Source organism: Paramacrobiotus metropolitanus, unplaced genomic scaffold (genome assembly GCF_019649055.1).
Source record: "Paramacrobiotus metropolitanus isolate TYO unplaced genomic scaffold, Prichtersi_v1.0 Parri_scaffold0000032, whole genome shotgun sequence".
NCBI classification, from domain to species: Eukaryota; Metazoa; Tardigrada; class Eutardigrada; order Parachela; family Macrobiotidae; genus Paramacrobiotus; species Paramacrobiotus metropolitanus.
Genome location: NW_026570252.1, coordinates 311,295 through 335,183, shown reverse-complemented (window position 1 = coordinate 335,183; position 23,889 = coordinate 311,295). Strand labels below are relative to the sequence as shown.

The 23,889-nt window shown below is 41.9% G+C and overlaps 3 protein-coding genes across 3 annotated transcripts; 2 read left to right on the top strand and 1 right to left on the bottom strand.

Annotated features, from left to right (window-relative positions):
- Positions 1-758: 758 nt before the first annotated feature.
- LOC129588893 (atrial natriuretic peptide receptor 1-like) lies at positions 759-7,483 on the top strand. Its single transcript, XM_055483310.1, has 20 exons — positions 759-1,020; positions 1,119-1,157; positions 1,266-1,284; positions 1,794-2,113; positions 2,644-2,687; positions 2,762-2,800; positions 2,884-2,964; positions 3,022-3,165; positions 3,230-3,280; positions 3,611-3,787; positions 3,854-3,986; positions 4,111-4,195; positions 4,349-4,439; positions 4,619-4,729; positions 4,844-5,014; positions 5,410-5,966; positions 6,481-6,700; positions 6,776-6,920; positions 7,182-7,230; positions 7,300-7,483. The coding sequence occupies exons 1-20, from the start codon at positions 759-761 to the stop codon at positions 7,481-7,483; spliced, it is 2,922 nt and encodes a 973-aa protein (XP_055339285.1).
- A 45-nt stretch (positions 7,484-7,528) lies between these two features.
- On the top strand, positions 7,529-10,176 carry LOC129588976 (uncharacterized). The gene is made up of 4 exons (XM_055483414.1): positions 7,529-7,631; positions 8,103-8,381; positions 8,472-8,785; positions 9,731-10,176. Exons 2-4 carry the CDS (start codon positions 8,297-8,299, stop codon positions 10,136-10,138), a joined length of 807 nt encoding a protein of 268 aa, XP_055339389.1. The 5' UTR covers positions 7,529-7,631; positions 8,103-8,296; the 3' UTR covers positions 10,139-10,176.
- Positions 10,177-10,805: 629 nt separating this feature from the next.
- Positions 10,806-22,409, bottom strand: LOC129588913 (gonadotropin-releasing hormone II receptor-like). The gene is made up of 5 exons (XM_055483332.1): positions 22,334-22,409; positions 20,107-21,914; positions 14,407-14,650; positions 13,509-13,688; positions 10,806-11,481 (listed from the first exon to the last, which is right to left on the bottom strand). The coding sequence occupies exons 2-5, from the start codon at positions 20,596-20,598 to the stop codon at positions 11,018-11,020; spliced, it is 1,380 nt and encodes a 459-aa protein (XP_055339307.1). The 5' UTR covers positions 20,599-21,914; positions 22,334-22,409; the 3' UTR covers positions 10,806-11,017.
- Positions 22,410-23,889: the final 1,480 nt, after the last annotated feature.

Genomic DNA, 23,889 nt, shown 5'->3' with positions numbered 1-23,889 from the left:
TGCGAAAGTTTATTTCAGGACGAAATATCCAAATACTGTATGCAGTACAGTCAAACCACGTTGAAAAAAAGTTTGAAAGACACTTTGCTGCGCTGTTTTTTGTCAGCCGATGTTGTTCAAGTGATCGCGCACTCTAGGGGCTTCCAGTGCAGCTGTATGTGTCTGTGGTACAATAATGTAGGAACACCGTTTCTTACGCGGAAAAGCATTCTCTTGATCAGCAATCTCTTGTCAAGCACTGGAACCGATTTGCCACAGTGATTTCCCTGGAGAAATGCGTGTGCAGATATTATTTCATACCTGTGTGCACGTCTACACTTCGTATGGCAATTAGCCGCCGGTGAAATCCTTCACGGGGTCACGTAGCAGGAATTGTCTTTGGACTGCAGTATGGCACTGCTCTTTGCGGAGAACACTTACGCCGCCCACACGCGGCCTTTTCTTCCAAACAGTATTTCTGGAAGACTGCCACCGTTACACTATCATTTCCGGGACGATGACTGGTTTGTAACGTTGGCGTTGAGGATCTTGTTCCCACAAATTACAATATAACCGTATTTTGACCCGTGCATCTGGTAACTACATGCTTTTACGGTTTTTGCCTACGTTTGCCTTTTTTACGCTTTTTGCGGGTTTTGCTTGTTTTTACTGCTTTCACGGTTTTTGCCTGTCTTTTACGCTTTTCGCCTGCTATTACCGTTTTTACGGTTCTTGGCTGGGTCACAAAACGGCCATTCTGTTCTTGATTTTCCACCGCGATGCCTCCGCTGATTACCGTGACCCTTCTGTGCTTTATGGCGCACAGTCGCAACTTTTTCCCGGGTATCCCGTACACGGCCCCGGCGTTCCAGATAGCCGTGGAACAGGTCAACGCGGCGGGCCGGTTGAATGTGTCGCTGGTTATTCTCAGCCGCGCCGATCTGATGGTATGCGATGATGTGATCAAGCAGTGGCATCTCGTCGCGGAATTTTATTATACGCATTGGGACGGACGCAGTCTAATGGTTCTCTTTCTCAGCGGTAAGGGATCTTTTGGCTGAAATTTTTATGCGATAGAATCTGAATCTGATACTTACAAAGAAAAGGGAAAAATCCGGTTTGACGGTTTGATGTGGTAGGATGTGAAGAAAATCCCGATTTACGGAATTTAGCACGAGGTAATCCACTGAAAGGCAATTTTGGTTGTGGCAGATGAAAATACCGCGCTCGCGGCTCGCCTCCAATCGCTTGGTTAAATAACTGAGTAATCCCTCTGTTATTTGCAGAGTGGGATATCTTGCTGATGTAAGTAACTGAAAAAGAAGCGGAAATCGGTTCTCTATATTTTCCAGTTTTTTATACAATTTTACCTATGTAAAATATTTATATTAAGATGACCTTTATAATATGGTATATTTTATGTGGTTATATGTTTGGATTTTATTTATTTATCATGTCATTCTATTTGTTGTGGTTTATTTTTCTGCATTTATTTTTTTGATGTTGTTGGTTTTCTGTAAATCATATAATGATATTTTGTTAAACGCACTCAAACATTTATCTATTTTATTCTGTAATATTTGTATGACCTATTTGTTATGATTCTACAGACATGTTTCTGTAACAGATAATTGTACAAATATGTACATGAATTTCGTGGTATCGTACGTCATTTGAACAACATTATGTGTTTTTATCACTTCCATTTTTGCGTAATATTTATCTCTATGTATGGTTCTCCGCTTTGTGTGCGTATGTTACATTTTTTCTTTGAGCGCGTTGTAATTTTGTTGCCGGTTAACACTGCTTCGTAGTGGTTCTTCCTTCAACGGGAATAATCCGACCATCTTCCCTACGGCTGTTTCTTTTACTCCTGGCGATTCCTACCCCCTGAGCCAAGCCATGCTATCGGTGTTTGACCGGTTCGACTGGACGAACATCGTTATCATCCACGAGAACAACACGGTGGCTAATCCCATCCAAGCCATGATCACCATCCGCATGCGGGCGGCGCTCAAGCTGATGCCGGCCACCCGGGCGCTGCGCTATAGTTTCTTGTATTTGCCGGCGGATAGCACCGATAAACGGCTGCCGTATGAAGAGCTGCTAATGCGCGTTCAACCAATCAGTCGAGGTAAAACCAGGAACAGCAACAAAAAATAAGAAATCCTTAAATATTTATGAAAGCTCACTTACCTAATTAAAATAATTTTCACTTAAACGAATTTAAAATATTGTTCATTTATTTTTATTTTATCCAGATTACTCTAAAACTATCCTTAACGATCTTTATTTATTACTTGGACTGCTATCTGTTTTTACATTTGAATTTATTATGGGATTAACATTTTTTTATTATTTATAATGATAATAATTTATTGTTGCCACTACCGTTATTATTTTCATTGGTTATAATGTCATATGCCTTTTTAGTATTTCATAAGAATTTTATTGAACGATTTCTTAAATTTATTCCTTTAAAATATTTAGCTAGAACCAATCCATTTTTTGGATTCGGTGGTATTTTTTCTTATTTTTTCAAAGAATTATATTTCTCCGTGGTATTTATATTTTTATTTTCACTGGTCGTTTTTGGCTTCTGTGGTTTCTTGTTTATCAAAGAATTTATAATTCTTCGCAGTATGTGTTATCTTCTATTTTCAGTGGTCGTTCTGATGTTTCCCGCGAAGATTGTTCGAATGTTCATGGTAAGTTCCTCATTCCTGTACTGCGATTTAATTACAACATAAGTGCTCCTATTTTTGGTCTGTTTTAAACGCAGATTGCCGCGCATCGTCTGGGCATGGCAAACGGCGAATATGTAAGTGCTCTGATTGCATCATTACCGGCGACGAGCGTTGAAGATTCCCTAAAGTGCTTACCCGGAAACCGGGCCTCGTTAAGGTGTACATTATGGGTGAGCCCTTCAAGAGCGTGCGACGATGGGGCACTCTAATCCCGCGACTGAACGACACGGACGACGCGGTAAGCGTGACATTTAGCGAAATAACCATCACTAATTGCGTATGCGCTTTTAATTAGGTTGCGCAGGAAGCGTTTCCCTCGCTGCTACAGATCACCAGCAACTGTCATAACGGCGTTAATAATGCCATGCAGACGGTGATGCAGGAGATTCGACAGCGCGGGATCGACCAGTACGACGCGCTGTACGATGCCGACGAAGAGGTACAGTGACCTTTTTAACAGCGATTAAAGATAACTATGGTAGAATATTAGCTACGATTTGCAGCCGAATCCCATGACGATGGCAGCGTATTTTGCCGTCAAAGCGCTTGCAAAGGTCAGTAAAACGCAATTACAAAATAATTCTAGGAAAAACATATTATTAAAAATAAAAAAAAAAATAAACATTAAACAAATAAACATTAGTGAAAGTTAAGCGATAATAAAAATTGTTCAGATGAAAAGCATAAAATTTTTTATATTTTAGAAAAATTTAAAAAAAAATTTTAAACATAAAAAGGATATAGATATTGAAAAACAATGCTAACTAAAAGATGTATGGAATAATACAAGATGAAAATAGTTTTTTTCTAAATCTGTTTTTTCTACGTCCTGTAGTTGCGAACAAATTTGGTTTCGTCTAAATACCTAAATGCAGTTCATGTAGATTTTCGTTGAAAATGAGGACAATGTGGCATTTTTGAGAAGCGGACGAAACTTGGCCAGGCAGTTTTACAATCGGACTTTTGTCTTTCCGGAAATCTCCATTTCGGTGGATAACACCGGCATTCGCATTAATCCATACTGCATAAAGACGTACAACGCTTCGGCCGAGACATTTCAGGTATACTTCTGTACGTAATTCGATTTACTAGGAATTCCTTGCTTAAAGATTATGTTTTTTATGCAGACAGTTATGCGACATTTGGGAACGAAATTGACTGTCTACCAAAACCGGAGCATCGACTGGCGCACGCCGGATAATCAGCCGCCGTTGAATGTGCCGGTGTGCGGCTATCTCGGCGATTCTGGACCTTGCCTTGGTACGTCGTTTACACGCTAGAAAATGGATTTTATTAAGCATAATTCAATAATTAGCAATAGCGTGAAGGCTTATACAGCTTCATTAAACTGATATAAAAAGTGTGACGGTGTCTTAATTTGCAGAAAAGTTGGTGCAAAAGCGTAATTTAATTCTGCTTATTATTTTGGCGATCGGCGGTGGTGTCGGGTTCTTGGTTGCTGGAGTTTGGCAAGTATTTCTAAGTTGTACTAGCATCTTATTAATTTTCCCGGTGAACTAATTTTACTTTTTTTCGTATTTTAATTGTAGATACCGTAATTTAGTTTACTTTACGGCGTTTTATGTGTTTTTTCTTCATTTTAATTTCATGTCGTTTTACAGGCTCATCCGGCGGCAAAGCGCAGATTCCGGCGAATGGTGGATTCTCGACGCGGATGACCTCATTACGCACGAAGCGTACACCCTGGCCACAGTATGCAGCGCCCTCTACAATCCCTCGTAATGGTTATTTAATACATTATTTTTAGAAACCAATTTCGAAGACATTCACTTGGAACTCCGACACCAAGAATTCAATGGCCAAAAGCATCGTTCAGGTTCGACCAGCTTTCGAAGAAGGTTTGCTTGGCTTTTTTATCGTGTTTGTTCCAGGAATCCGCCGAGACGCTGGAGCGCCGGCAACGATTGATGACGATGCAATCCGGTAAACGCGTCGTGCATTATTACAAAGGTCACCCGGTCTCGGTGACACAGCGTGCTACCGTACAATCCGTTGCGTCCGATAAAAACGCCAGAGAATGGCTACAACAGGTTATTACGTTCTGGAACGTAGTACTTTGTAATACTGGTAAGCAATAAGACGGCGTGTTTTCACAGTTACGCGCATTAAAACCGGAGAATTTTTTACGGGTGATTGGGATCGTGGAACGAGATCGCGCGGCGTTTTTTGTGATGGAGTATGCGCCGCGCGGGACGTTAGCGGTGTTTATGGATAAATCCGCCGTGGATCCGGAATTGCGGGTTACACTGATATATGACCTTTTAAAGGTATCGAAACTTCGATTCTGTTCAGGAAAAAATGGATTTTCAATGAATAAAATTTCACAATTACTGCATCAGTTTCAAATAGAATTAACATGATTTTCATTATACGTACCAAAAATAAAATCAAGCATAACGAATTTAAAAAGATTATTCATGAAAACGACAAGTAAAAAAAGACACAAATAAAAACTTTTGTAAGAAATATCATTTTCATTGAAAAAACAACAAAAACCACTACTAATATGAGTAAGGGAAAATGCGCCCAAGAAATATTTTTTGCCAAAATAGATTTTCTTGGCAAATAAAAAATATTTTTCATGTACAAGCAAACGCAGTTCTTTGCTAAATTTGAATAGCTATATTATTTTATCATCATCAATAAGTGATTTTTTTGCCAGGGGATTTCCGTAGTCCACGCTTCCATTTTCCTACGTCACGGCTATCTTTCGCCCAGCATTTGCTGGGTAGATCGGAATTTCGTGCTGAAAATCTCCGAAACCGGTTTCTACGATATCATCCGCAACTGCCTCAATCACAACGCCGAAATCCCAGCGGAGACCATCAGCCGGCACTTCATCGCTCCGGAATTACCGACACCATCGTCTCGCGATCCGTGGATGCTGGCGCAACACGCCACGCCCACGTGTGACATTTACACTGCCGGATGTATCATGGCGTGGATGATGGATAACGAAGCCGGTAGCAAAGACCCGGCGCTGGTCAATCTGGCTGGAAAGTGTCAAAGTGCCAATTATTATGAGCGACCGCTGATTCGGGATGTCATCGCGGAGTACCGGAGTATCACGCTGGTGACGGATGATAAACTCGTGGAGAATCTTCTGAGGAAGATGGAGACGTACAATGGAAGGCTGGAGCAGGTGGTGCATGATCGCACCGTGGAACTGCGACGGGAGCAACTTCTGAGTATGGAGCTCCTGCAGGAAATGCTACCAAGGTACGAACTACAATTTAGACGAAAGACTTTTACCGGCTTTTTTCCTTCAGGAAATCCTTGATAGACGTATAAACGGGTGAAGAATTTTATCAACCACTATGTCGCCTGTTAGTTCTTAACACAATCAGGTTAATTAAGTCTTGGGGTTCTTGGGCTACTTTTTGATTGCTCGTTTCGTCTATTGGGTTCGAAGGATCTCTCCGATTTCTGGCTTCGTTTATTAATCTTAGCCTTCCTGATTTTTCAAAATTTTAAAGTTTCTTAGGTTGGACGTTTTAGGCTCCTCAAAGTTCCCCGGGGATTCTGCTCAGCTTGAATCTCTTGGGTCTTAACGATCCCGAACATTTTTGGTGGCTGTTAAAAACCCTAGGTTTTCATGGTTTCTTATGTTCTCTAAATTTTCGGGACTTCTTAGCTTCTTAAGGTTTCCCAGATTTTGGAAGTTTCTCAAGGTCTCCTTGGGTTCTTTTGGCTTTCAAGTTCTCTAGGTCACTGACTTTTTTTTTCATTGCAGGGTAGTGGTCCAGCAACTGGTCCGGGGTATTCCCGTGTCAGCGGAACTATTCCACCACACTTCCGTGTCGTTTGCCATCCTGACTGGCTTCCAAGAGTACTGTGCCACGACGCCGCCAGTCATCGTGATCGACGTGCTGAACATTATCTTCACGCTGTTTGATGGGTGCCTGAAAGAGTGTGATGCGTACAAAGTAGAGACCGTCAGCGACTGTTACATGGTAAAACTGCTGGCCTTCATTCTGTTATACTGTATAGACGCGGTGTCACCCGTTAACCATGTCGTTTTTCGGCAGGCAGCTAGCGGGCTACCGGTTGCTAACGGCGATAAGCACGCCGGAGAACTTTGCCGTTTGGCGGTGAATATGAACGAATGCTTTCTGTGTATCCCGCGGTTGGGACGCGATGGGAAGCTGCAGCTCAAGATCGGCATACAGTCCGGTTAGTAATGAGACGGTTCCCGTACATTATGATTAAAATTCCCTTTCGCTTACCCAATAACGCGAGAACCAGAGCAGCACCGAAGTCTGCTCCGAAAAAAATCCAGCTTTCTAATGGCCGAAGTGTGTGTTCGCTGGTTCTGTTGTTATTTTATTCAGCGGGTTCATTAGGTCTGATGTAAAGCAAACCATGCCCAAGAATTCAATTCAGGTATAAGAACGGGCTACTGTCTACTGATAATGTTATGGTCTTTTTCTACAGGTCCGTGTGCAGCTGGTGTTGTGGGCAACAAACGACCGCGCTACTGTCTGTACGTGTAGTTTTTTGGCTGACCTTAAATTAATAGTAAAACTAAGACAATATAATCGCTTTCCTGCAGGTTCGGTAGCACGGTCAATACAGCGTCCCGTCTGGCGTACAGTGCCGAGCTACTTCGCATCCATCTGGGCCCGGAGACAGCCCGCTTGATCGCGGAGGAAACCAGTTTCACTGCGGTATCACGAGGAACTGTTAATCTTAAGGTACTATGGACCGCGAAACTGAACGGGGTCATTAATACATGACAGCTGCTTGTGAAATTTTAGGGCGTCGGGGAAATTTCTACGTACTGGCTACAACGTTCCGAATAACGTACTGTTGCCGGGTCGCGAATTAGCAAGAAAGAGCCATGAACGAGATGACAAGCTGTCAGAAGGGCAGTGTAATGTGAAGGTTGTTTGCTGCTGCTCATACTAATACTCGTATTATACCGTGTTAAAATATTGCGCAAAACTGCAATGCAAAGAAGACATAAAAAAGGAAACGGGGCCAGTCGGTCTAAGGCCGAAAAAAATTGAATAACAACATCAACAAACACTGAGCAATATGAACACGTCCAGTACGCGTAAATTGCCGGTATTGGGTTCTAACAGAGAAGCGCTGGTTTGCGCTGTATGCGTTAAAACGCAGCCTCCACGGGGTTTTTTAATCCAGTATATATATACTTACAATAATGTACGGTATATAGCCCTGTTGTACCACTGCAGCTGTTCACAAAGTTTGCGACAGCGTGTTGTACAACAAAGCCGTCAACTCTTCCCGCGGCAACACTTTTGCCCAATCGATCGCTACAACACGGCGCTTTGTGAATACGACCAGCCGCGGTTGGTGCATAATGGGGAAATAATACCGGCGTTTGTACAGAGCACAGCGGGCTAATTTGACACCGAGGAATTCAGGCCACATATTGTGCTGACACGCGAGCCGGGTTCAATCCCGGGTTCAAAGCGCCATCCACGGATCAATACACTCACTGCCAAAATTTATGTTGGAGTCGGCGCTTGTGCCACTTCCGCCGGAACTCGTATACACAGTTGTTCCTCCCGCATCCCGCGAGGATGAACAGCGAAACAACCTATCTGTGGACCACATTACTCGCCGGCATCCTGGCTATCTGTTTCATGCTGGCCAACTGTCTGCAAGGTGCGTAAATACGGGCCGGTAATCAATATACCGGAACCGGCATTTGTGCTTGTTAAATTACGCATATTAGCGGTGTTTTTGCGGATGTAGTGATGCTGGTGCTGTTGGCGTGCGGGACGCTGTGGGGCCTGATTGAACACGCCGACCCGGATATCGTCTACACGGTGCACTATCTGCTCTTCTGGCTGCCCCTGGGGGCCACGGTGCTCTTGCTGCTGTCCGCCGGGATTCTGCGGTTAATTCGCCGAAAAGCGGCCGCTTTTCACGCGACGGCCGCCGGGTGGCGGTGTGCGCTGCTGACGGCGGTGTGGATGAGCACGGCGGGGGTGATGGTCTTTCATCCCTGGATGCCCCTGGGAGGGGTGGCCGCCACGGTGTATCCCAATAACACGCGCTTGCTCTCGGTAACGAAACATTAATTGGCAACAAATACAAAATTCCATGTAATATTAAGTTTTGGCGAGTCATTCGGGCTCGTCTAGAATTAATTGCTGAATGTTTTCATTTTCTGTTAGCTCAGATGCCTGTTTTTTTTTAGAGTTGAATCTGGAAACTGGAGAGAATTTTTTTTATTTTGAAAATATGCTGCTCGTAATTTGTTTTAGAAAACGGTTATTTTATTTAATTTTTAATGTTGCTAATAATGCTGTTTAAAGCCGGTTGTAGAATTACCGTAATTAATTGAACATGAAGTGTAATTTTGCCTAATTGACGATTTTCCAAAATAATTAATTTGTTATTGACAGTAAATTTGTTTAGCCGGCGTTTTGTTTAATTTAATTTATTACTGTCTATATTACAGCAAGAAAGGTTTTTGTTGAAAATTAATTTGTTTGGTTTTGCCAGTAATTTTCTTTAGCTGGCGCTTGCTTAATTCAGTCTATTATTGCCAATATTTCTGCATGAACGATGGTTGTTTACAGTTATATTTAATATTCCAGAAATTTTGATTAGCCAACCCTTGCTTAATTCAATCTACTGCCAATATTTTTCATAAACGACGGTCGTTTAGATTTAATTTGTTCGGTAGTGCTAGAAAATTCTGTATATCCGATTCTTGTCCCATTTGATTTAATTCGGCCAGTAATTTCGTATCAGCCGGCGCTTGTTTACTTCAATTTATTGTTGCCAATATTTTTGCAAGAACGGCGGTTGTTTAAAATTAATTTGTTTGACATTGCCAGTAATTTTGTGCAGACAAAAATTTGCTTAAATTAATTTAATGTGGCCAATAATTTTGTATCCGCTGGGCTTTATAAATTTAATTAAATTTCACCGGTAATATATCTGTACAGTGGCCGGCCGGTATTTACAATAAATAATTTTTTACCGGGTTTCTGTTTTTACAGGAAGACGACACCGGCATCCCCGTCAACACCACGACAACCTGCTCAACCTGGCCGAACCTGATCAGCGCCCTGGAAGTGTACCCCTTCGGCGCCGTGATGTTCGGGATGTCGGTGTTCGGCGTGGCCCAAATCTGTCTAGTCTTCATCCTCTTCTGCATCGTGCAGAGCGTCAAGATCCTCTGCCAACGCCCCCACCCTCCCCGCCCCTCCCGCCCTCGGCTCTTGTCCATCCCGCCTCCCTTCCATGTTTCATTGATGCCGGGTGATCCCGTTAACGTCCACGGTACCAGGGAGGGAAGAAGCCAATCGACTGTAGCGTTCAACGAGGAAGCTGTCGACGGTCTTCCTGTCAATGGGGTGCTGAATGCAACTGACGCGGTTCCGGATTATTTAACCACCACTGTATGAAAGTGTACTCTATGGATTTATGGTGTACAGCGGCTTTGTGTGGGTACTGTATAAGGGTGGTGGGATCGATAGAGTTTGCCTTGAGGGTGATTAGTCCGAGTGGGGATCTTAATTATCGCGCTGCTAACTGCATCGTCGCCGGCACGCGGCGGCGGTGCGGTTTGCACGTTGGAAAAAAATCAATAAATGTACGAACAAAAAAGTATGTGTACGAATAAAATGTACGAATAAATGTACGTTTATGGGAAAAAGTGACAGTCATAAATTGTAAACTGAATAATGAGTTATATCACGTAAGTATCGTAAACAGTATCAAAACTTTGTTACACAAATACGCAACTTACATATTGCAGCCATCAAATTAATACAAAGTTTTTGAGAAAAGCAATACTTACTTTATAAAATGTGAAATAATAATTCAACTTTGTACTAATCAGGTCAGAAAACGATAAATCCAAAGCCTTTCTATGATAAAAAATACAGAGCTCTAATATGACGAGACATTATTTGTATAATCTAAACTACGCAATATGGTTTTGCAATGAGCAGTTATAAAAAAAATAACCGTTATTATGGCAACCAGTATTTTTGCAATAAAAACGCAATAACATTGCGATTCACGTTTTTTCAACGTTGACAGCGAAGTTCGGCATTTCTGAATGTTTTTTTATTAACAGAACGAAACGAGACGGTGCAATCAAATTGCGTCTGCTTGAGAATAGTGACACCTGACCAGCAACAAGATAAGTTTACTAGAAAAGCCGAGAAGATCTAGAAGCAGCATCATATGAATCCCTTTAATTAAGCGACCAGCGACAAAGTTTTTGTTTTCTTTAAAAACGAGATCAATCATTCTAGAACATTTTCTTAATCAGGCAATTACGTCCAGGCAAAGACGTGACCTTTGGGGATGAGCGACGTCGATGAGGTGTACTTCCCGTTGACCACCGTCCCGTGCACCACCGGCAACGACAGCGACCGGTTCCCAGCGGCGGGCGCCACGGCCAGCAGCTGTTTCTTGGCCCCATCGGACGCGGCCGTCTGCGACACGGCCAGCGGGTCCTCCGGCTCCATGGGGCTGTTGGTGCGACTGCGCCGTGACGCCTGGCCGCCGCTCTGCGAGCGCAACCGCCGGTTCATGATGATCTTCAGCTCGTTGGTGATGGGGATGAGGAATTTGGCGTAGGCCACCGGGTCGACGATGGTGGGGAGGACGCCGCAGGCGAAGAGCAGTCGGTGCACGATGGGGTTCAGCCATTCGCTCAGGCTGGGATTGAGGACGCGCCAGACGCTGATGATCTGGTAGGGGGTGTGGCATCCGATGAAGATCAACAGGAAGACCACTACAAATACACGGTTTGTCAAAGTAATGCATTAGGAAGCGGTCGGCCGGTCCGCGGGTCAGAAATTTAATAGACAACATCGGCAAACAATTCATTCATTCATATATCAGGAGCAGACAACCCGGTAAACAGAACTTCAATGTCTGGTCGGTAAAAAATACAGCTAAATATGTATTACCAAGGTGATTATTAAAACAGAGCAGCAGTTTCAGAGCGAGCTTAAAAATTGTCCTAGAGGAACACGTATTTTTCGCATTGATCCCCGGCATCGTGAAGCAGTAGTATGCGCACTATGCCTTAGAAGGACGCACCTTGTTTTATCTGATCATGAGCGCATGCCAATCTGAGTTTCTACAGAAAACTTTAGGTAAAATATTTTTTATAGTAAAGAAGATAAAAACCTACATTTCTTCAAAATAAACACCTACAGAAAGTTAGAAACCAGATAGAAGAAGTGTGGAAGAAAATCGATGAAGTAAGAATTTTGAAAAAGAAATGAAAATATGAGGGTAAAAAGTTAAGGAATTCGTGCAGCGGGTTCTTCTTTGTGAAGTCATGCACCAAAGACTTCTCTAACGTATAACATTTTTGGTGTCTTGGAAGTGTCTAGGTTAAAAATTTCGGTTTGAAGCGTCAGAACATTTCTCCATTAATTGGTTTTTCCTAAGGTCAACAATTTTACTTTGTAGAAATTTGCGTAGGTGGATACCCTTACGCGTCTAGAGAAAAAACAAGCTCTCCTGTTCCCAAGTCAGCGCTGCGCCGTAGAATAAAAGCTGGGAAAGCGGCAATGCGCCGATTTGAGGGGCTTATAAGTTTTCGCTGCAAGTGCGGCGCGTTGAAACGCTGATTATACGGAGAAAATCTCCGACAATTTCCGCTTGATTACATCTGAATGTACGATCCTCCGAAATATTTTGAACAATTCGGAGTAACTCTTAGAGTGTGGCCATGCAGAAACCGGCCAAAGTACAGTCTCTATTCATTACGAAACAAAACTGCCAACGGATGTTTGCGGGATTATATATAGTTTACTTGACCTATCGAAGAGGAGAGGACTGCACGTTGTCTGGATGGCATTATCGTCGATAATGACGATGGACAATTCAAAGCAATCAGCCAGCTTGATCAACCGCGCCTCTCGACGGTTTAATGCACGGTGCATTTCCGGTCATAATTACGCTTGCTAAGGGTGACCTTTGCATTGCACAATGTACCCCTTTGCCTTTCTTTGAAAATTAATTTAAGAAACCTAAAGAAAATGGAAAATATTTTGTCAGAAAGTGTAGGCTTTATTATAAACTTGTTCAAGCCACTGCATTTACATTTAAACTTTAAAAGCACAATAATTAGAAAAAGTAAAATAGCTCTTCTAACTCTCGAGAACACCCACCCGAAAATAATTTAAAAATGAAACAAGTGTTACTCGTAGTTAAAATAAAAAACACTGTAATAAAAGACACCATAAAACACTATAAACACACTATAAAATAAAAGCTAACATCATAATTACAGAATATATCTTATATAATGAGAAATACATAAAACAGTTTTATAACATTTCAGTAGAGAAATGCCCGCTGGCTTCGAGCAGCCATATACCGTATAAGCTTCTGCCGTAATTGCTAATGTAAAGCGTACAAATAGCACGAGTTTCGCACGAAAGTCAAACAGTTGCGCTATGAACGACTGCCACTACACTACATCGACCACTATGTCCACTTCACTCCTGTCAGAATGTAAGACAATTATAAATGGAGAAAAAGGAACATTTTATACTTTATAATTTAGATCGATCGTGCCATCTCAAATGCATGTAGATCCGCCAACAGTGTGGCGTGGCGCGCCGTAATAGGGAGTTGCACTTCTCGCTGTGTTTCGGCGACTGAAATTACGGTGCAAGTTTGTATGGGTATACACACTGTACATCTGTACTTATGTACAGTGTGTAACACGGCCAAATAAAATCAGTACAAATATCAACTTAAATTATCTAAACGAGTGAAAAATGATTAATCGTTATTTACCGGTTAAGCGGAAGGCCTGGCGTTCCGCGCGGCACAGCAGGCGTTTCGTGGAGCAGCGGAAACGCATGGTGCGATCCTGGAGGCGGTTGCCCAGGGAGGGTGACGGCGGGATTATGGAGGGCCGCTGCCCGTTGACGGCCCAGCTGTCGCGTTTCGCGGCGCTGCTGGTGTTGTTCAGTGCTGTAAGATACAGTATAACTGGATGTGGGGCATAGCAATTAGCGGGGGAAGATAATTCGCCGGGTTCGGCGCACCTCGTGCGTTAAAAAGAATTTTGTTACTGTAATCACGTGTTGAACTGCGCTGGTACAAAGGAAATAATTTATTGGCGAATGCCGAACGAGATAAATTGCCGGAAGCCTTTTCGCGGCCGTCATATAGTAATTGCCGATCAACCAGAAAAAAATAGCAGTTTATTATGGAGGCTCTATCTTACAACATTGTTAAAATATTCAGGACAAACAGTAGTGCTCCCCAAATAAAAGAAAAAGCCTAGGGAAAATATTTTAAAAAAGCATGTAAATAAATACAAAACCAGTATTTAGGTAAACTAGACAAAGTGTGTACTATAAGTTTTGAGTAACCGCCTTCTTCAATTTGAAATAATTTCGCCTTTCAAAATAGCTTGTAAGTCCTTCGCTTTTATGCGCGCGCTTATTAGTTTTTGTAGGGAAACTGATCAGTTTTCTTGCCGTAATTACCCTGTTTGCGAATTGTTTTATGGACTTTTTTACTTGTCTATATTATATGACATATTTATATGCTGTTCATATACTGTATGTATATTTTAATTCTTCATATGTAGTTTTTCGCTTACTCTCTGTACATGTATCAGTTTGCATTCGAGAACATACTTTTGATCTGTTTTCGAATTCTGTTTGCTCCGTGATGGACTTACGTTTCGTGGATGCGTTGGACGCGGTCGTGCTGGCGGACGTGGAGCGGTAATGCTCGGCATGCCGGTGAATGTACACCCAAATCGCCAGCGAGCAACCGAGCAGCGCCAACAGCGGTACACAGTAGATAAGACACGTGATTCCCAGATTATAGGCGATTTCCTGGTATTTCGTAAAATAGTTAAAGGTCACGCACTGGTAAAAGTTCTTGTAATTGGGATGCTCCTCCACGTGAAAGATGATGGCCTGCAACCACATAATAATTTTAATCATTACTATACGTTAATATAATCTTCTTCGTATATAAGGGGAATAACAAGTCGAGCCGAACCAGTCCCTTTTACTTTTAATGACAGCCGGCTGGTGTTTTACGTTGTGGCTATACATGGTGCTCAATGCTTATGTACCGCACGGGATTTAACCGTATGTGTTGTCGTAACGTCACACTCCAGGCGGGTGACGGCAGCAGTATAGGGAAACGGGCCGAGTAGACTTGTTTCTTCTCCTTTATTATTATTAGGTATATATATTAGAGGTCTCAAACCGTACAAAATCGTACTATAAAAGCATTATAAAATATATTGTATATAGTATGGTGCAATAAAAGAAACAAAATAATTAATAATTACAATCATACTGTAATTAAAATTTATCATATAGGTAATGTAAAAACCGTACGACCATTCGGTTGGCCAGCTATATGTAGTAAGTGAACAGCAGAGGGTTGTTCAAAGTGGCCACCATTTATTAAAAATTCCAAAAACCGATTTTTTTCCGTTTTTTTTTCTTTACCCCGTTCAGTATTAGCGTACTATATACACAGTACTTGGAATTTTTAAATTAACTTGAACCGTTTTCGTGCAATTGCGTTGTTAAAAAGCAAGCGAAGGAAATCGGTTTGGTGAATTTTTAATAAATGGTGGCCACTTTGAGCGACCATCGCCCATTATAGGTGGCCAATTAACCGAGCGACTGTACGATTAGGTTACAAGGTAAATTACATATTATGTATGTGAACATCGGTCAGACGTTTCGTGGAATTCTGAAACTAAGTAACAAAATCAACCAACAGAGAGCAACAAGAACACATCCAATGCGCATAAATCGCCAAAGCGCTAGAAAAACAGCGAAGCGGTGGTTTGCGCAGTATACGTTAGAACGCAGCACTTACTTTTCTGAATCATTTTTGTCCTACATTGTACATAATTACGTATATATAGACGTATACAATATAATTACAGCGGGTAGTGCAGCCGCCCAGGGACCCCCTTTGTCCGTTCTGTGCGGTTAATCGAGGCAGGTGGCCGCCTGGGATCGGTGTAGGAATAGGGCTATACGGAAATAAGCCGGCCGGTATTTGTCTACAGGCAGCTGTTCCGCGTAAACGAAACGCGCCAACGGGAATTTTTCGGGGGAATTTCGCGGGGCTGCGTGATGGCGACGAATGGGGTTTAACCAGTGTGCGAGATTACTTAGCGCTGATCACGCTGCATTTGTTGCGTCGTCGGCTATTGTGCTGCCCACACAGGGCGGTGAATACTAATGGCACGCATTAATCAATCGTCACTTTCAATTAAAATAAATGGCCGCAGTATATGTTAGTCCGATTTGATTTTTTCGAAAATTTGTTGACTGATTTAAGTCATTTGATGATTAATCGGACTAATTTAGACTAAACGGTTGTTTTACGACAGCAAAAATTTATTTACTTAGCATTTCTAGCTAAATTTTTATTTGCTAAATGAGCTGCTGGTTGTTCCCAAAACTTTTTTTTTCGCAAATTGATAATTGTAAAATCTATTTTGATGTACTGTAAACAAACTTTAAAAATCAATCGATTTTATTTTTTTCTACTGGAAAGCGATTTTAATCGCTTGATGGTTATTTGGATTAATTTTTGTCGAACCGGTGTTATTAAAGAAAAAATTTCATTTTGCATAACGGTAGTTTTAAGACTTCCAAAAGTTTAATTTGTTAGATCCGGTTTCTGGAATCTTCCGAAACAAATTTTGTGCCAAACTATTAATTTTTAAAAATCGGTAGATTTTTTCGGGAAAGTTTTCCGCCAAAAAATGAACAACTATTTAAACAGGCATGACACTTCCCAGAATCCTCTGTGTCCTGCCTGATCCATTGCAAATAAAGGGAAACACTCAGAATGTCAAATGCAAGGACAATTGGCTCTTTAACCGCTTTTCACGCTCCACTGATCCATTACGCAAACAGACACAACGCGAGCGTTGGCCTTGTCTTCCGCTGTACAACATTATATTCCCGCACAATTCTTGTCAGGGCGCGCGCGTCTCGCGCTTAATCGCTTAACGGTCGATCGATTGTTTTTGCAGACACAGGAAAAAATGTATGACTAATGCAGCTAAGCAATCCGTCAGCGTCAGCACTTGCATTAATTACTATAATGCCAGTAGCGCTGCGGCCGACCTTAACTCTTAACTATATGTATTTCACGTTTTGTTAATAGTTTCTGCTTTTCGTAAAAGCCGAAAGAAACACTATAAATAAATTTTTTTATTTTTTTATTTTTATCAGCTGCACAGAAAAAGCCATTTTTGTGACAAAAATTTAAAAAAAAGGTATTTGCAAAAGTTTAGAAGATAAAGTTCGCATAATGCTGCCGCACCAAGCGGCCGCCATTGCGACACGCGGTCTGATTTCTGAATCTTTTTATATAAGTAAAACCAATTTGTTTTGCAGAGCAGTCTATTTTTTTCTGACGAAAATCGAACGAAACACGAATAAAGTGTCCACAATTCCTTGAAATAAAATTTTCATAAAGCTGCCACACCGAGCGGTTGCAGTTGATTCAAGCATCAGAATGCCTGGGATTTTTTAAAATAAATTTTACGCATAGAGATTCTCGTGAAATATAAATTACGCTGAACAGAAAAACGATTTCAACGGAAATACGTAAGTTAGCCTGAAAAAAATCCAAAATGTACGTATGTTTGTACGTTAGCGCCTTAACGGCTCAATGCGGCCTGAAGCGGCCCTGTTCCTAGTTTCCAGTTCAGGGTTAATCGAACAACCAGGTTCAAGTTGTTTGTTGATTTCTCCGCGAAATTGTCGCCGCGGGAAAGGTCACCTTGCTGTAACCGGCGTGTAGAACCAAACACCGCTAAACCGGCAATCTCGCGTGCCGCTTACACAACCCCGCATTACAACGCAGCCGAGCGTGTGTTCCCGGTTTCTCAATGCCTTAGAAAAGGAGACAAAAGCCGGTACGCGAAGTCCATTAGGGGAAAATCAATTTTCCCTTGGCTTGATTATGCCGGGCTGTACAGAGTACAATAAACCGAACGGCCGACGGTTCAATAGAAAAAATATGGCAACTTTGTTGTGGAACAGGAGAAAGTCCATTACGCATGCATGTCAACATATCGATAGCTTATTTGAATATTCATCGAAGGGTTGGATAAAAAGCCGTATGGTGAATATTACAGTGGCAATATCCGGTTCCGCCGACGCGTTACGCCGCCGTTGCGAACGATAGGCACTTTAGAACCCGGCAAAAGTAACCTTTCGACGGGAATATTTAATGCTGCTGGTTGTTGATGGGGGACACTGTGAGAATTAAATGCACCCGGGGGAGAAATGCTCCTTCCGGGAGAAGTATTAATTCGTAGGTGCAGCTGTTGATCGCACTAAGACGACGGGACAAAAGTGCATTGATTAATGGCCGAGGCAGCACGATACGTTTCGACTGGGGACGGTGTACGGCGGAGTTTGCAGCCGTACATCGACCGGATGTGGCTTGGGATAATCAGGGATCCGGGTGGGTTTGCGCTAAGCCCGGATGATGTGATTGACTTATTATCTGGTGTTCGACATTTTTTCTTCTCGACAACTGTGGGCGTTTACAATAATTTTTGTGGAGCAAAAAATATCGGATAGGAAAAACATTAATATTTAATATCGAATAAAACAGACAGCTAAATAAAAATTGTGACGCAACAAACGTCATAAAAAATTACAAGTAACGAGGAAAAATTGAGAAAATAAAACACGTATTCTCGTTTAGACGCTGAAAAGTTAAACATTTAACGAAATAATGAAGTATTACAAAATATGTGAAAACGAGTAAAGAATTAAGTACTTACGTATTAGTTGACAAAAACGATGACTGTCATAAAAGCATGAATAGGGCAAAAAAAGTAAAAAAATCGGGAAGGAAGAAAATTAAAACTTATTATTTTGTCCCCCATTACAAAAACAAATAAATAATGAATTCAGGTAAACAGCAGTAAATATTGCTACAGAAAATTAAAATTAGTTTTGCCGGACCGAAGGCAAAGTAGGTTGCCAAACAGGGAATTTTCATACTAATATAAGAAATTCAAGAAGATGATATCTTGATACTGCCGGGTTTTCTTACTGACATTTTTTTATAATTATTCCAAAACGGATATCTTGAACGGAAGTTTCCTTAATGCGGGTATTTAAACAGCCGAGATTTGCATTTTAAACGGAAGCGAATTTTACTTGCGCAGCTGCGTCGTCGAAAATCAAAAAACGCTAGCAAAAATCACCGGTCTGCAGACACGAGACTTCCGTGCTCTGCTATACCGGATGTATCGCATAGCCCCGCGTCAAGCACCACCAAATTACCGCTCATTTCCCCCTTAAAACAAAAGCCGGCTTTTCCTAATTCCTCAGTTTTACAGCGTGCGCTCGCAACTACCGGATAATAAGTTTCCGAGAGTCAGGATGTTTGATGGGGGGACGCAGATGGCCCTGGTCGAGTTCTTAAGACAGTTGATACGGGTAATTACGGTGTTTTCTAGTCCCGTCATCAGCGCCCCGGAATTAAGCCGCCGGATATCCGGGCGGCGGCGCGCTGATGCGGAGGAAATGATCGGATAATTAAATGCGTTTTCTCAAGACACGGCACAACAAACAATACTGTAGTGCACGCGCTGCGGCACGCTCCGCTGCGCCACAGATGTATTAATCGCTTTCAAAACAATAACAAAATTATCATGCTTTTATTCGTACCTGAATCATGCCTGAATAAATGCGCTAACGAATGATTTCTAAAATAAAATTAAAATATAAAAGAACAAGAAAAAGCAAAATACAAAAAGATTACGAAAATAATAACAAAAAACCATAGGCAATAAAAAACAAATAAATATATAGAAAAAAATAAAAAATAAATATATCTGTATATAAAATATAAAAAAATATATAAAAATACGTAATATATGTGAAAATATGTAAAATACATAAAAAAGGCAAACATAAACAAAAACTGACAAAAAATTTTAAAAAATTATTAATTAAGCATACTGCATATTTTTTACTTGCTGGAAAACTAATATCTTTTTATTTGAAAGTACATTTCATGTATTTCTTGTTTATTGAGAAACTGTTCTACAGTTACTTCAAATATTTACTATAGAAACACGCCGTCTTCTACTGTTAGTCTGTTATTACAGGTTCTTATAGTTTTTGGGAATTTCCTTCATTAATTATAAATATTTGGATATGTATTTACTGATCGTATATTAACGGCAAAAGAAATGCCGCATATGTTATTAACGATATAAAACTGAACAAAAATACACCCTATCATTCAGGTAAATACAAGGTTATTGTCCCGCCGGAAGAAGCGGGAGCGCGCACTCCACCCCGGAATTACAGTGTACCCACTACCATAATTACAACATCCACCCGAATCAACATACCTGCGGTACCGAGCACAAATGCGCCATAATCCACGCTAGCGCGATCATACACCGTGTCCGCTGCTTCCGCAACTCAAAACACGACAACTTCCCCTTGGTCGTCGTCCGCGAAATCGACTGCCACCGGTCCAGCGCAATCGCCACCGTGAAGAACGCGTTCCCGTACAGTCCGATGATGCTGAGATACGCCAGCGCCCGACATAATCCGTCACTGCCGGTCCACATGACGCTGGTGTTCCAGGCGATCTGCAGCGGCATCTCCACGAGGACCAGGTAGAAGTTGGATAAGCACAGGTTGATCATGAGGTAGTGGGTGCGGGTACGGTGACGGCGGCGGATGAGGATGCTGATGAAGATGAGATTGACCAGTAGGGAGGCCAGCATGAGGAGACTGTACACGACGATCATGACGCGGTTGGTCAGGCCGTAGACCATGTCCTCGGGGAGAGCGTCTACCGGCACCGTGAAGTAGTTCACCGTGAAATTGCTCATTTTTGATATGGCAGATCAAACGGGGGTTCGGAATACGATCGTGGCGGTCGCCAAAGGCCGTTGAACAGTCGCTTCGCTCGTCCAAAAATGGGAGCAAACAAGAAAAATTATAAGCAGTTGCGTGAAAAATTATCGCGTTGCCCAATCGCTTCGCTCGTCTTGCAAACGATAATGGAAAATTAATCAGCCGGCAAAGCTTCGAGTAGACCAAAAATAAATGTTTTGAAGAGGCGCTTCGCTCGCGTAGTAAAGGTGAAACAAACGCCCCGCCAAACCAACACAACGATATTAGATAGCCGGCGAAATTCCGAGCTAACGCTGAAAAATATTTTTGCTTCCCTTCGGCAAATATAAGCTGGTCGCTTCGCTCGCTTCGCTTTGCGAAAACAGGAAATCAGTCAGCCGACAAAATTACCAAAAGACAGTTAAAAATATTCCTGCGCTGGCTAGATAAAAAACCGGCTTATTCGACCAGCGTTTAAAAAATCGTTATACACAGATGAACCAAAAACGAGTATTACCGATTTTCGTAACGAATTAAGCGCTGAATCATTTCAACGTCCCAGTTAACCCTCATCCAGAAAAAAAGTTGAACTGATTAACCAGAAATTAGCCGTTGCCAAACCCTGAGTCAGTGCACTAGATAAATCGCTAACCGGGGATCGATGAAGAAGCCATTAGATAAAGGAGAACGGTTTGTCACAATAATTAAGCGGAGTGCAACGACACATTCCCGGCGCTCGTAACCCTAACAAAACTCCCGCACCGGCAGCATCCCGGACGGGCCAGATAGATCGACAGTATACAAGTGCACGGCACACTTCATTCATTACGCATCAACACTAACCCGGCATTTAACCGAACACGCTATAAACTCCCGGCTGCTGTTAATCACACAGAACCCACACTGCCAACTTCATCTAGCGTCTGTAACCGATGTACAGTGCTGTATGTGCGTGGCGGTGATCAGTGGTGTGTGCCAGCACAACGCCTCAACGCATCCAGTGGCAATCCTTCCCAGTTGGTTGCTGTGCACATGTCGAATGCGCCCGTCATGAACTAGCGCGCTCCCGCTGCGCCTGCCGGCACTGCGGGATTATGCAATAGGTTAGCGCTGCCGTGCGCTGTGGGATGGATGCGCGGGAGGCAGGCAATTATACATATTACTACTCTGCGCAGGTTTAATCGCTCTTTCATCACGCGTCGTTTAAATAACGGACATCACTTTGCTCCCGAATAAATATGTTGTAAAACAACGCATCAGCATAATCTGGTGCAAATAAAATCGGCTGTTGTGTAGCGAGACGATTTGCGTGCTAAAAATGCCTTTGATGTATTACGATTTCGTTATATTTGTACAGTGTATTAAGCTTTCATTATATACGCTTTCGATATATTTCGCTTTCGAAGTATTTATTACGCTTTTGTTATAATTATTACTCTTTCGCTATGTTACGCTTTCGATATTAATGTTACGCTTTCGTTTTATTAAGCTTTCGCTATATTTGCTCCAATTTCGCATAAAAAAATACTTACATAACTACAAAATCAATCTACATAACTTACATAACTGCAAAAAATAACTACAAAATACTTACTTACATAACTACGAGCGGCTACTTGAAGAAAAGCAGCTGACGGAAGTTGAAGGTTGATTTTAAACAAATTATTATCGAAATGAAAGTTTAGTATTCTGTTTTTTACTACGACTTGTATTTTTTTTAAGGAAACTTACCTAATTATACAGTTGCAAAACTTTTTTACACGTAAACCGATACGGAAGAATTTTTGTGGCGAGGCGTATCTGGTGCGTAATGTGGTAAAGCATTTTTTAACGCGGAAATCTTGGAAATAGATTTTTTTTACTGATTTACATCGTCAGCTTGTTGGAAACGCTTGAACTAAGCATAGGCTTGCGAAATAAGGCACCGTCGCAGAGTTCCATTAGTCTGCCTAGTCAGCTGTGTAATTACAGTGCAAAAAATATTTTCCATTCAAGGTCGGCTGAACAAACGCCGGCTGATCACGTGACATGCCTTACAAACCGAGAAACAATATTTGCGTCCTCCGGTGATTTTTCTACTGCCTCCGGAAAATACCGGGACACAGCGAAATGGGGCACATATATTCCCGAAGTTAAACCAAACATTACGGTCTACACATGAGCAATATTCCGGCGGAGAGCAAACACGATCAGGGAGGCCGGTTATGCCCGCTATATCGCCATCGTTTGCACAAGCGTTGTTTGGCGTGTGTTGATTCAAGCGTGGACAATTGCGTTTGCACAACGACGACAGCCGGAAATCAGCTGGTGATGTCTTTATGTCTATAACACTTTGTTGGCTTTCTGCTTTAAACCATGTTTGACAATTTGATACCGAGCGATTCCGTGGCGTTGGCGTACTTACATGTTAATAAACCCGGCATAATGTGCTTGATCACCAACACTCTAGTTTTTCGAAGTACGACGGATTGTTTTAATAAAAAAGGAAGCGTTTATTTGGAAAGCATTGTAAAGCGCCTATTTGCTGAGTTAAAATTGAGGTTTTAATTACACTATATTCGTGGAAATTCATCCAGGCGTGTGCGTTATTTCAGTATCGTATATAAATGTCGCGTTCTTCAAGGCAACTTTTCACCGCAAGGCATAGTAAATTCCTGTAAATTCCCGCTCTGTTCCTTAACCGCAACAACCGTCTTCCGCCGATCAATTCCAATTAAAACCGCTGTACAGCGGATATAGTGCCACAATTGCTGGAGGCAATTACAAGGCCGCGGTAGTGTTAACGCACGAACGAGTGATGGTAATGAAATAAAAACAGTATCCAGCTCGATCTAGGTTTAAGCAGCGCAGCCTCGGGCTTTGGAATTTCTGCCGCAGTTACCATACATTGACTCAAGAAATGTTCGTAATAACCAGAAACCATTTACGGCGTTATTTTCTTTTCATCGGACTGGCGATACCAGTTAATTTTAATGGCCAACCAGGACGCACTTGTGGACACCCGATAAAACCGTTTTTTACTAATCACTCAAAAGCATCGAAATGTGCGCTACTTGAGTCGCAATGAATCTTACGAACTAAATTGGGTGAAAAGTTTAAATGCAATGTTGAGTACCAAAAGTCTGGTTATTACCCGATCTTCTTGAAACTTTGCTGTAAAAGGCACATGGTCATAAAGTCGAAAGTGAATCAATTCAGGTTCGTAGCACTTTCCAATAATTTTAAAATGGATTTCAAAATCTTTGTAATTCATTTTAAAATCGGATACAAATGCAAAGGTATCTGAT

What these genes read in the sequence shown, in the direction of transcription:
- LOC129588913 (XM_055483332.1), bottom strand. Translation starts at nt 20,598, where the DNA reads ATGAGCAATTTCACGGTGAACTACTTCACGGTGCCGGTAGACGCTCTC. An exon ending in ATTTGTGCTCGGTACCGCAG is followed by an intron (nt 14,651 to 20,106) that starts GTATGTTGATTC and finishes ATGTGGTTGCAG; the next exon opens with GCCATCATCTTTCACGTGGA. An exon ending in GTCCAACGCATCCACGAAAC is followed by an intron (nt 13,689 to 14,406) that starts GTAAGTCCATCA and finishes TGTATCTTACAG; the next exon opens with CACTGAACAACACCAGCAGC.
- LOC129588893 (XM_055483310.1), top strand. Translation starts at nt 759, where the DNA reads ATGCCTCCGCTGATTACCGTGACCCTTCTGTGCTTTATGGCGCACAGT. An exon ending in AATGGTTCTCTTTCTCAGCG is followed by an intron (nt 1,021 to 1,118) that starts GTAAGGGATCTT and finishes TTGATGTGGTAG; the next exon opens with GATGTGAAGAAAATCCCGAT. An exon ending in TTCTTGGTTGCTGGAGTTTG is followed by an intron (nt 4,196 to 4,348) that starts GCAAGTATTTCT and finishes GTCGTTTTACAG; the next exon opens with GCTCATCCGGCGGCAAAGCG.
- LOC129588976 (XM_055483414.1), top strand. Translation starts at nt 8,297, where the DNA reads ATGAACAGCGAAACAACCTATCTGTGGACCACATTACTCGCCGGCATC. An exon ending in GCTGGCCAACTGTCTGCAAG is followed by an intron (nt 8,382 to 8,471) that starts GTGCGTAAATAC and finishes TTGCGGATGTAG; the next exon opens with TGATGCTGGTGCTGTTGGCG. An exon ending in ATAACACGCGCTTGCTCTCG is followed by an intron (nt 8,786 to 9,730) that starts GTAACGAAACAT and finishes CTGTTTTTACAG; the next exon opens with GAAGACGACACCGGCATCCC.